The 12,941-nt window shown below is 43.7% G+C and overlaps 1 protein-coding gene across 1 annotated transcript in view; it reads left to right on the plus strand.

Annotated features, from left to right (window-relative positions):
- The window catches only part of scinlb (scinderin like b), a 14,516-nt gene extending 2,032 nt beyond the window's left edge, over window positions 1-12,484 (plus strand). The window contains exons 2-17 of the mRNA XM_086130190.1: window positions 207-394; window positions 2,889-3,043; window positions 4,803-4,964; window positions 5,496-5,645; window positions 6,642-6,731; window positions 6,810-6,942; window positions 7,106-7,194; window positions 7,380-7,595; window positions 7,947-8,068; window positions 8,172-8,262; window positions 8,979-9,149; window positions 9,231-9,405; window positions 10,199-10,314; window positions 10,389-10,466; window positions 10,577-10,637; window positions 11,878-12,484. Coding sequence (XP_085986316.1) covers window positions 214-394; window positions 2,889-3,043; window positions 4,803-4,964; window positions 5,496-5,645; window positions 6,642-6,731; window positions 6,810-6,942; window positions 7,106-7,194; window positions 7,380-7,595; window positions 7,947-8,068; window positions 8,172-8,262; window positions 8,979-9,149; window positions 9,231-9,405; window positions 10,199-10,314; window positions 10,389-10,466; window positions 10,577-10,637; window positions 11,878-12,038 — 2,151 coding nt within the window. The 5' untranslated portion in view covers window positions 207-213 and the 3' untranslated portion in view covers window positions 12,039-12,484. The remainder of the gene's footprint in view (window positions 1-206; window positions 395-2,888; window positions 3,044-4,802; window positions 4,965-5,495; window positions 5,646-6,641; window positions 6,732-6,809; window positions 6,943-7,105; window positions 7,195-7,379; window positions 7,596-7,946; window positions 8,069-8,171; window positions 8,263-8,978; window positions 9,150-9,230; window positions 9,406-10,198; window positions 10,315-10,388; window positions 10,467-10,576; window positions 10,638-11,877) is intronic.
- Window positions 12,485-12,941: the final 457 nt, after the last annotated feature.

The following is a 12,941-nucleotide window of genomic DNA, read 5'->3' on the forward strand; positions in this document are numbered from 1 at the left end:
GTAACTTTGTTTCACAAGTTTGTTGATGTGATCATGAAGTTTTTCCACAACACTAAGCCCACTATGCTTTTCATGGGTTCTCGCCAGAGTTTGCTACAGTCACTCCTTTGTGCTTGAATGTGCCTGGCAAGGGAGTTGCCACAGTGCTACTTTGCAATGCAAAATCTTTCATTGAACATCCTGCTTTGCCTCATCTCCCCCCTTAGAGTCATCATGGTGTCCCATAAGGAGTTCACAAACGCAGGGAAGCAGCCAGGCCTGCAGGTGTGGCGCATCGAGAACTTGGATCTGAAGCCAGTTCCGAAGGCTCTGCACGGAAACTTCTACAGCGGCGATGCCTACTTGCTGCTCTTCGCCACCTCTGCGCCTTCGTACAACATACACATGTGGATCGGTAAGATTGAGATGCACCACAACACGCAACAGAACACACCCGCTTTCATCTACAGCAGGAAACGTTCGTGCAATATTTGATTTTTAAAGTGAACACATAGGTCGATTTCCCCCACCAATCCCCATTCACACATTGTCGGTATTTAACCCGTGTTAGGAAAAAAAAAAAGAACGGCAGGAAACAGGACTCCTGATCACGCAAATGCTCAGTGGGCCTGATTAAAGAATGTGATCTCATTTGACTTTGTTTGTTCGCATATTGCTTGTTCTGTTACCACAGAGAAACTTCCTGCTGCGCTGTGAAATCTTGTGGGGGTTTTTTTCTTTTTCTCAGAACAGCAACTCAGTTAGCAAACACTGCACAAGTTTCTCATTTTTATTTGACTTCGGTAGTTTTATTTAGCCATTTACCTCTTGGTCTTTATGTATTTTTTTTCAAATGTTATTTGTATTCTATTAAAAAAAAAGTAACCATAACCTGTAATACATCGTAAAAAAAAGTTTAAACATACAGTACACACACACACAAGTAGAAAAGGAGATTCCTTCCAAAAATAATTATTCAAACATTTTTGTGGCCCTAAAGTCTTGCACATCCGTTTTCCAACTGTAACATTTTCTCCCATGGTTCAAGCTTGTCTTATCTCCCACATAAACACGCGGATGAATGATTTTTATTTTGTTATTTATCTCCTGGGTTTTTGTGCCACTTTCTCGTATGCGTGTTTATTTAAGAAACAATCTTTTTAATGTCAGTGCAGTGCTACTTTGTTCTCGTAGCACATATTGGTGCTTATTAATCCTAAAATGAAAGTAATATAAGATAATGGAAATTAAAAGGAATTGCAGGAGCTGAGGAAAAAGTTTCCGTTTTTCTTTCAATTTCCGTGCAGTCCTGCTTCAGACTTGGAGCGCCGCAGTACTGCGAGGCTTCATGTGCAACGCGAACATTACATAACACGCGCGGTTCCTCTGTGCTTGTAAAACAGATCAGGCGGACACTGTCACTGGTGAAATATGTACCACAAGTACCTCAGTTGGAGAACTCGGAAAGTTGCAGCTGTTTGTGACAATCCACACTTCCATCTTTTTTTTTTTTTTAAACTCAGTCTCAGTTCTCTTCATATTCAAACTGACCTGACATCTGCCATCAACATGATCTTTTCTCATGCCCCTTTGTAATGTCGGTAAAATCAGACCGAGGCGCATCGGGAATACTCCAATGAGCCACGGGAGACGAGAACCAGTTGATACTTGTTTGCTGGCCTATGCAACCAACATGTTGGAGTTGCAAGAATCCGAGTTGGCAAAAGTACTTGCACTGTAAAGTACAAGTAGATATATGTGTGCTTGGGTTAAAATAAACAAACAAATAAAAAGCTGTGATTGAACGACTATAAAAAAGGTGCAGACTTTGAGATGTAGTAAAGTACAAAAGTAAATAGCATTTTTAAACCCTTTCAGGGACAGCCGTTACTACAGTGGACAACTTATCATGTAATCAGGTTATCATTATTGGCGCATAAAAGGATGAATATACTTTGACCTGAAAGATTATTTTATTTGCGACCATGAAGGCGGAGATTAGTGACTGGGGCAGAAAACAGTAATACACCTGTTTTGACAAAACACAGTAAAAACTACAGAGTATTAAGTACCAAAGAAAAGAAAAGAAATCAACAAAAGTAGAGTAATGAAGTATTTATTCTTGTTTGCCACCGCAGGCGATATTACACGATTCCAAAATAAATCCCTCCATCTTTTTAGTGATTTGGAATGTTGTGGAGTTGAGGGAAAATTGGATTTGCTTCGCGATGTATCCAGCAGCTGTGGTTGAAGTGAGTCAGCCTTTCCGTGCCTGACTCAGAGCTGCCATAAGGACACCGCTGCATGCTCACAACATCACTCAAGTCGATCACGGAGCAGCGACGCGAAGAAATATGAACGAGGGAAATAAAACGGAGCAATTGTGGTACCGCGATGCCAAGGGCATGGAGGCAAGGGGAGCCCCAAGTCACAGACGCGTTATCAGCACTTTACTGAACAACCCTAAATGGAAGCGCTCGCACCGAACTGCTGTCGACCACAACTCACGTCCAGATGCTCGCACGCGGATTCATTTACTCATGATGTCACACATAAGGCCACACCCCTTCAAGGCACACCTCCAACACATGAATACTACAGTATGTAGAGTAATGTAACCGTATTGATGGCATTTCAATTCATTTCAAAGAGGAACATTTAATGACATTCGTTAATCAACAGATTTTTTTTTTCCAGACCAAAGCCATGTCTAAAACAAACAAAAAAAAACGGCTTTGGCCAAGGAACTATGTCAAAGGGAGAGGAGGAGCTCAATTTAGTCAGGTCATAGCCTTGTCTGATAGCAAACATGTGCTTTGCTGCCATCTTGTGGCATAACTAGGCAATTACAAACCTTTCATCAATTACTTCACGATGTTTGCCATTCTACCACTGTGACTTCTTTCCAGGTGACGAGTGCTCGCAGGACGAGAGCGGCGCGGCAGCCATCTTCGCCACTCAGCTGGACGACTTCCTGGGTGGGAAGCCGGTGCAATTCCGGGAGATGCAGAGCAGCGAATCCAACACCTTCCTGGGCTACTTCAAGTCGGGCATCACGTACAAGGTGAGTAAAGATTTCTTTGTCATGTCCCAAGACAACGCACTCTCTCTCTACTTTCTTCCTCTCATCGAAGTTTAGTGTAGTACACATCATGTCACCCAACAGCACAGTGGCTATTTGTCACCCTTTAAATAGGCCAACGGACTGTTTCCAAGTTTTAAAACACCCGTGATGCTAATGAGAGGCCACATCTTGGTTGAAGGTGTCGCCATGCTCAAATTATTTTCAATCAAGTTATTTTTCTGTGACCACTGTGAGATTTTCTTTCCTTAACAGAGGGTTGACCTCATGGCTGGTTAGAAATTCTTTTCTGCACAGGTCAAGCCATAAAAAGTCATCAGATAAATAGTTGAGGATGATGTTTGTATTAAAAAGAAAATTCTCCTAGCAAGATGAGAGGTGGGCGGATTAAAAACGGCACTTTGTAATGGGTAACTTGAATGGAAATAGCTGTGCGTAAATAACCCCGTCACGGAAAACGATGCCCGCGGTTTAATGATTGTCAGCCCGTAACGCACTCTGTCGCGTCGAGCGACGCCGATGAGTCTAAAGTTCACCGACGGCGACTTTCTCTCGTCTGTATTTCCATGCCAGGGCGTGTCCGTGTCCGTGACTGAGGCTGCTAACATGTTGGAAGGGCGCTTCTGCGCTGCCCATCTGTTTCGAGTTGTTGCCTCAAAACCCCAAACTTCCTCCTGTAACTTTGACTGGCTGTAATTATCCCAGCAAATGCTCGTTCTCTCTGCAAGAACGTTGGCCAAAAAAGGACATGATGTTGTAAGATTTATAAAAAATAAATGAATAAAAAAAGACATTTGTTGTTGGTTAAACACGAGAGCAGGCATGCAAATCCTTCTAGGCTAATTTACATAAAGCCTTAGGCGACTTAAAATGTGAGAAATGTGGTCATGCCCACTCTTAATAACATCGGTGAAGGGATTGTACATCTACAATCATTTTGAGATTTTTTTAAAATACATATTATTTGCTTAGCTATGTTTACTTGTTTTTCCTTTTTTTTTAAGACTAAGAGTGGTCTATTTTCGTTGGTAGAGGACGATGTAGTTCCATTCCGCTCATAGTTTTGGCGCGTCTTTCGGGAAACAATCAGAACAAACACAGAGCCACATTGTTGCCATGGAACATTTTACGGCGCGGCTCTTGAGAAGCGGGCGAGCAGCCTGAATGTGGTTTTCATTTTCGAGTCACTCCTCCAGATTGTGGCGAGACCCCGGAGACAAACGGTCACTCTGTTCCTCCACCAGAAGAAATGTTGTTTGTCCTCTCATGAACTCAAGGGCCCGTTCTTTTGTCTCCATCCCCCCCGACGAATGAGCACGCCGCATGTCCGCTGTTGGTTTGTTGTGATTCCGTTTTGCATGACTTGTAAACATGCACGTTTTTGCTTCACGGCTTCTCAAAGGACGGCGCTTTGCGAGACAGTTCCACTTGCAAGGTACAACACAGGTTCCGCCCCCCCTGCTCCCCTCCTCCCTCCCTGAGGCTATTTGATGATTGGCAGCTTTGCAGGCAATGTCTTTTTTGTCTGACAGCTGTTTGGTCATTGGTGTTTCACCGTGTTGTGTAACATTCATGTCAGTCTCAGTTGTTTGTTTCGTGAAATCTTCCAACTCAACAAACCTCCAGCCCGGTCGTGTGCAGTTCGGCCCCCAGTTATCCACACTCTAATTCACACACACACGCTTCGGTCGAATCCGCGACTGGATGTCAGATGGCTAACAGTCTATTCGCATCCCCACAGAAAGGTGGCGTGGCGTCGGGTTTTCAACACGTGGTGACCAACGACGCCAACGTGAAACGGCTGCTTCACGTCAAGGGCCGCAGGGCCATCAGAGCCAGGGAGGTGGAGCTGGCCTGGGCCAGCTTCAACAAGGGGGACTGTTTCATTCTTGACCTGGGAAAGGTGAGGCCTCGGACTTCCTTTGGATTCGTTGACGTTCGTACGCTTGGACACGACACAAATTGTAAAACATGCTCCAAATATACTCGCTTTCCCCCAAAAGTACTTCAACCCGGGGAGGGAAAACCTTTTTGCTGGTTTTGATGGTCACATTTGAGCCGCTTATCCTCACGAGGGCCGTGGGTGCGCTGGCGTCGATCTCTGCTGTCTTCGGGCAGTAGGTGAGGGACACCCAGAACTAGTCGCCAGCCAATCGCAGGGCACACATAGACAGACGACCATAGAAATACCCGGAAAAAACCCACGCAAGCATGGGGAGAATATGCAAACGCCACACAGGAAGGCCGGAGCCGGAATCAAACCCTGTGCCTCCACACTGTGAGGCCGACGCGTTAACCACTAGTCCACCGGGCCACCCCGTTCACAACATTCATTCATTTTTACTAAACCATTTATATTTCACCAATTCCGAGGGAACTGCAAAATGAATGCAACCCAAAATATGTTTCAATGTCGTTTGTGTGGCGTCGGCAGGACATCTACCAGTGGTGCGGCAGTGAGTGTAACCGCTACGAGAGGCTGAAGGCCTGCCACGTGGCCATCCACATCCGAGACAACGAGAGGAACGGGCGGGCCAAGCTGCACATGGAGGACGAGGGCCAAGAGACGCAGGCGTTCACGGAGGTGATGGCGACGCTCACGCACGCACTGTTTCTTTTTCTCAGCCACGCACTTGAGCCCCAAAACTGGTCGTTCTCCCGCGAGCAGAAGCTTGTACGTTGTCACGATGCGTGTCACGTCCGGCGAGAGAGCCAGCGTGGGAACAAACGCACACAATGCTGGCGTTTGTAATGAGCTGCTGGTGGGCCAAACTGGGGCCAACTCTCGGCCTTGTAAACACTTGAAGGGAGGACGGTCAAGTCCACAGAAGACTAATGAGAGGATACAAAAGGGGCGGATTCCCCCCCCCCCCCCCCCCCCCCCCTTATAGTTTAGAAAATATACAAGGCAGCTAAAAATTGTGACAGCGTCACCGGTCAACAGCAAATTCTATTCCAAGGTGGCTTTATGTTTCCCGAAAATAATTTTTGACGCTGATTTCAAAAATGTTTTGACTGGATTTTTTTTTGTAGACCATCCGATTATCTGATTTTTCAGATATTCCCTTTTTAAAAAAAAATTAATTTCAAAATAAAAAATGCTTGCACCACGCCGATTTTACCATGCGTTATAATTTCTCGCAGAGCTCGCTAAAAGGTTATTTTCAAAATGTAGTAGCCTTGTGAGCACATTATTTCACTTAGTGATTCTCAAAGTGTGGTAAGCGGTGGCCCGTGGGACACCAGCTCCCTCAAGTGGTCAGCCAAAGAATCACTGGCTAAGTACAGCTCAGTTGTATTTCACTTTTCAATTCAATTCATTTACACAAGTATTTGTTACATTTATTGAGTTCGGCTCCAATTATTACATTTATGCCCCAAAACATTTTAATTCAACAATTCATGATGTTATTATTATTATTATTTTTTTTTTTTGATGTTTGACTCATTTGAGCGATACGTGCTTTGTTCCTTTGTTGTAAATTCCAATTGCAATATTAATTCTGACAGTGCACACTACATTGTATCTCATTGTAAAAACACACAAATTGACCGTGTTCAACTCCTCTTGTTCCGGTAGGTGTTGGGACCCAAAACTGCCATTGCACCAAGCAGTCCTGATGACGAGAAAGTGGACGCCAGCAACAGGAAGAAGGGCTCTCTCTACATGGTGAGAACCTTTTTTTTATTCTTATTTTTTCAAATTGTGATGGCAGCGATTGGATCTGAATGTCCCTTTGCTTTTCAGATCTCTGATGCCTCAGGTTCCATGAAGTTGTCTGTCGTGGCGCCGTCCAGCCCCTTCAAGCAGTCCATGCTGTCACCCGAGGAGTGTTACATTCTGGATAATGGAGCGGACAAGAACATATTTGTTTGGAAAGGTAATCAAGTCATCTCATTTCACGGAACTAATATTACAAGTTTACGTTGTGAATGCAAGTTGGAGTTTCCGAGTGTGTGCTTTTGATCGGACCTGATTAAATTGTGCAAGTGTATCTCATGAAGTGGATATGTGTTTGTCTCATCGTCGTTGCCTTCAATCAGGTCCAAAAGCCAACATGTCAGAGCGTAAAGCGGCCATGTCTGCAGGCCAAAAGTTTATTAAAGACAAAGGATACAGCAGCAGGTGTCAGGTACATGTCAGAGATTCATTATATTCTGTCACATGATGTTAGCGCTCTTCTACGACAGTATATCTACCTGTTCAGTGGTGCCTTGACTCGTAAACTAGGGTACTTGTAAGTCAAGGTACCCTCTGTAGTTGAGCCGCACATCTAGCCCACAAAAAGGGTCATACTTTTCTTGTTTCTACTCGCAGCTCCAAGTACTTCCCGCGGGATCTGAGACCATCCTGTTCAAGCAGTTCTTCAGCGACTGGAAGGACAAAGACGAGACCACCGGGCCGAGTCAGGCCTACTCGATTGGCCGCATTGCTAAAGTGGACCAGGTGCCCTTCGACGCATCCAGCCTGCACTCCAATAGGGCCATGGCAGCTCAGCATGGCATGGTAGACGATGGCAAGGGCAAATTCCAGGTAAAACAGGCGTGTTGCATTGTCATACAACAACCGCAAGTACACCTGCGCACCTGCGCACTGCAGCACTGTATAATGAGAGCTAATCTAAAAGCTGAATCAAAAACCATCATCATCATCATCATGCCGTTCCATGACACTGACAACTGAATTCACACGAGTGCAACATATTCAATGAGAGTGTCAGCCAACAGTCAGCATTGCTGGTGTGCCCCAGGGGTACTCTCTGGGGCCCCTCCTCTTATTATTTCCATCAGCAGTATCTTCAGCAAATATATTTTTCAGTGCTACCATTTTTATCTGTTGGGCAAATCCAACTCTTCTACCTCCCAAATCTGGTGTGGTTTTTAGATTTGGCGTGTAGAGAATGGTGAAACGGTTCCTGTGGATCCCGCATTCTACGGTCACTTCTATGGTGGAGACTGTTACCTTATCCTCTACACCTACAAGACAGGACAAGTCATATACACATGGTATGCGTATATGGAGCTGCTAGTTCTTGACTTGTTTTTTGTTGTTTGACTTTTGGCTAAACTACAAAAATGTATTCCGGTGATATCTGTGTGACTTTGTCAGGCAGGGGCTGAAGGCTACGCAGGACGAACTGGTTGCTTCAGCGTTCCTCACCGTGAAGCTGGATGACTCACTGGGAGGATCACCGGTTCAGGTTCAAGCTTGTCGACGCATACCGCGTATCTTTAGCTCGTTTCTACTGATCAATCTGTGTACGGTCCTGACGGTCAGCATGATGATATGAGGAATAGAGAGTAGAAATTGGAGCCAAGGTTGACTGAGAAATCAAAAATATATGTAAAGGTGAGAGATAGAACTGCACGTGACTTCTCTCAACTACAATTCCTTTCATAAAATTATACAACACCTTTAAATGGTCGACAGAGGGCGTCATTCAACCAATTCTAACCTCTGCCCTGAAACTGCAAGTCTTCGTACCATGATTATTTTGAATCATTCATTGCACACATTTCGGATCAATGGAAAACTGATTACGGTAGATATACTGAAAGGAAAGTATCCATAAATGAATCAAATAATAATAATGAGATTCTCCAGTGATTCTCAGAATGGTACGTGGGCTCCCTGAGTTAAACGCTCAAACTTTGCATCATGATAGTGTTTTGTTTTGTTTTTTTAATACTTTTTTTTTTATGTGATACACTACAACTTTGAAACACACGTTTTAAGCACACATTTGCATTTAATCCTTTAGAACTGTCGCTTTTGAAACAACCATTTTACCGACATTTTGAGTGAATTCGGTGGATTACATTTCCACCATTTAAGGATATTTTTTTAACTGTGCAAAATGTTTCAGTAGCTTCCAATAATTGAATTCTGGTGCAAACAAGTTCTTGTGATCGACAGGTGAGAGTGACTCAGGGCCAGGAGCCCCCCCACCTGATGAGCCTGTTCAAGGGCAAACCCATGATCATCCACAGCGGGGGAACGTCACGTAAAGGTGGACAGACCCAAACTGGCAGCACTCGCCTCTTCCACATCCGCCAGAGCACCTCCCACGCTACCCGGGCTGTGGAGGTGAAGATGGCTTTTATTTGAGTGATTCAACCCAATGAAAAAAGATCCCCACCTCTCACGGGCCTTCATTTGTTCCCTCAGGTTGATGTTTCGGCTTCCAACCTGAACAGCAACGACGTGTTTGTGCTGAAGTCCCCGAGCGCTCTGTTTGTGTGGCGAGGCGCGGGCGCCAGCGACAACGAGAAGGAGGCCGCCAAGCACGTGGTGGGCTTCATTGGAGGAAGCGCCAGTCATGTTTCTGAGGGAAAAGAGCCAGGTGGGTTTCCTCTGTTTATCAATCGACAAGATACTAAAAGAATCCACAGAGAATTGATGTCATCCATGTTTTAGAATTCCCTACGGATACCACAAGAGGGAAGCAAAGCATTATTTTTTTCTCTGGCTAAATGAAGCACCTCACCTCATTTCATCATAGTTGCTTGGCCCAAGATGCCTCAGAGCAATATTTTTACACATGTTGTATTTTTAAGTGAATAATGGAGGATAGTGTTTCCCTAAAAAGTTCAAAGAGTTGCTGAATTTTGCAAATACCGGTTACAAAGTTTCTAATAGAATGGTGACGTTTCATTATATTCAGGAGTAGTCACTGCATGCAGTACACTTGCACAATCTAATAATGTCCAAAGTCAGACGTTTTGACTCAATAGACAGAGAAAGAGAGAGAGAGAGAGAGAGAGAGAGAGACACGCACCCACACAAACACTCACACACGCACAGTTAATCTAATCAAAACCATGCTCACAATTTTGGCTGCCACGATTAAATTTACCTGATTGTCGGTGATATATATTATTTAAAATTAAAATACCGGTTCTGCTGAATACTGTGGATCAATAAATACAAGAGATAGCTAGCTAGCCAAACAGGTAGCTAGCTAGCTAGTTGTATAGATCTCTTATTGTATTCTACTAATGAGAAGTAGGCCATGACTGTAGATCAGTGCTAAGTAAATGAGAAGAATAAAACTGCTAAACTGGTAAACATTATTACCAACATATTGAAGGACTGAGTGTGCGATTGTGTTGAGTGCAAACTGCTCTTCCTCACAGACGTCTTCTGGTCCTCTCTGGGTGGCAAAAAGGGATACCAGACATCCAAGACTCTGAAGAACGTGATCAAGCCACCGCGTCTGTTTGGTTGCTCCAACAAAACTGGAAGACTCATTGTACGTGAACTCATGAAACGGTTGCGAGAATAGCGCACATACTTCAGTCTACGCCTTACTGTATTTTTTCTCAGGTTGAAGAAGTGCCCGGAGATTTTACACAGTCTGACTTGGCCACGGATGATGTTATGATTCTGGATACATGGGCTCAAGTAAGATGTCCATTATTTGGTCATTTTTGGAGCGTTCCCACTTGTATCCTTATTAGTATAGATTTTACAAATGGTCTTGGTGACATACTGTGTTTCTGTGTTCTACGCAGCTCTTCCTTTGGATCGGCAATGAAGCTAATGCACAGGAAAGGACGGGAGCTCCCAAATTAGGTTGGTTGCACAAAAAGTGGAAGGATTAGTAACCGAGCGCATCATACATACAATAGAGTGGACGTGTTTGAGCGCTTACGTTATTTTTGGCCTATCGCCTCTTAGAGATACAGATGTGGTTTTCTGTGATCCTAATAATTTTTCCTGAAAATTCCTTTTATTATTAACTTTGTATTCCAACCCATTTGTCAATATTATGTTGACTATGTCAACATTAGGCTGCATACACCCACACAAATCATCGTTTAAAAATGAACAATGACTGTGCCTAATGATTCTTAAAACCTTTGAGCTTGAATGGTGCAAGGGATGCGCCATTGGCACTTTCCACACAATCACATGATGGCCTTTTGAGCGGTAACAATGCGGATGGCCCTTTTACTCTCTTTAGCTCAAGGGCAGCGATGCTTATGAGCGCACTTTTCGAGAGACGTCAGCAATGTGTCACTGGATGACACTGAGTGTGGCTTTTCGCTTGCAGACACTCTGTTAGGGATAACACAGTGGTACCTTGACATACAAGTGTGGTGTTATGAAAACAAAAATGGGGTCACGAGAGCGCTTCGGATCCAAGGTTATGTCATATTAGCAGGTGTCTTTAATACATATTTTTGTTCCATCTATTTTTGAGTAATTACATAGGAGAAACTCTTATATCACTTGTACACCATTGCAAACTACTGCCACAATAAGAAAAAAACGGAATTATCTCTTTGACAGTGTTATTCAAAACGTAATGTTATTATCTTTGTAAATCAGCTTTTTTTTCATCCAGATCTTGGATTGTAGCTCAGTAGGTTGGAGAGTCGCACTTTATTTTTTTTCTTCCCGAGTCCAAGCAGGGCTTCTCCTTTCAGAGATGTTTGCTTATTACTGGAGTGCTCCCTCGGGGACTGAAAAGGCCTTCAAATGTTGTTTTTCAGTCTTGCCCCGTAGGTGGAGAGACATTGCTTGCGACGTAAATGTTATGTCGATTCACTTTCTTGCTCTTATCCACCCATTTGCCAAGCAGAAGAATATTAGAATTGGGTCCGCGTATCATTCCTTCTTTGTCTTTGCAGTTGGATATACTTTAAGATTAAGATACCTTTATTTGTCCCACAATGGGGACATTTACAGTCTACAGCAGCAAGATGCGCTGCTGGAGAGGCAGCCATAAACAGAAATGTTCAGAAAGATGTTTGTCGCAATGTTAGTTTATTTTTAATCACATTCCCATTTTCCCACCCAACTCCTCCAGCACGGGACTATTTGGATTCAGACCCGACCGGCCGAAAGGGGCTGCCCACAACCACCATCAAACAAGGAGCGGAACCGCCAACTTTCACCGGCTGGTTCCACGCCTGGGACCCCAAGATGTGGGAGACAGATCCTTTGGACAGAATCTGCACTCACTTCTGAATACCAAACTCCAAAGTCTTTCGCCAACTTTGCACCTATTTAGCGCCAGTTGCCATTTTGCTTATTTGACCTCTAATCCATAAATGCCGAAAGCAAAGCAGTAATCTGATTTTAAGGGTGATAGCATCCACGCCGTCCTCATTTTGCCACCTTCTATCATTAAAAAAAAAAAAAAAAGCTCAATATGCGAGACATTTTAGACAGCTGTGTGCACCTACTTAATATCAACATGCTTTTTATCTCCATACACACCATTTAATCCATGACCACACTGTTGTGGTTTTTGTTAGTACTGGAGTGTTGCCCTTACTAGAAGTTGCATGCCGCATTTTTATCCTGCTGTGAAACGTGTCTAAGTATATGCATGCACACATGCCACAATTTAGCAGTGTGTCCATGAAATGCTCTCGTGGAAGGCTTTGAAATAAAACTCTTATGAGTTCAAACACGTTGTACGTGTATAGAACGAATCGGAACGTGGGCAGTCAAAGAGAAGAATCTCTCACCTCATTAATCCAAGGAAAACGGAATGTGCTCATGTCATCCACTAGTCTGAATGACCATCGCTATTTTTTGCTGTTGTCGAAGTTGATTAATCAATGTAATCATTAATTTTTTTCTAGTTTGCTAGATGCTAATACATGATGCAAAATGCCACATTTGCAAGGAAAAATTTAGCCTACCCCCTCCAGAAAAAAACCCAAAGAAATATTTCTTTAAATATTGGAAAAAAAAGTGAATATGCACATTGGCGGGTGCTGAGTCAGGAGATCCTTTAAAAAAAATTTTTTTTATTAATCAACGGGCATTCACAATGTGGACCGCGGGCTGCCAATTGCCCATCCCTGCTATTGGCAATTCCAAAACTGTTTTAAGTGGGCGGGGCGCAAATCTATGTTCCTA

Source organism: Hippocampus guttulatus, chromosome 14, assembly GCF_054856545.1.
Source record: "Hippocampus guttulatus isolate MCC_2025c chromosome 14, RoL_Hgut_1.0, whole genome shotgun sequence".
NCBI classification, from domain to species: domain Eukaryota; kingdom Metazoa; phylum Chordata; class Actinopteri; order Syngnathiformes; family Syngnathidae; genus Hippocampus; species Hippocampus guttulatus.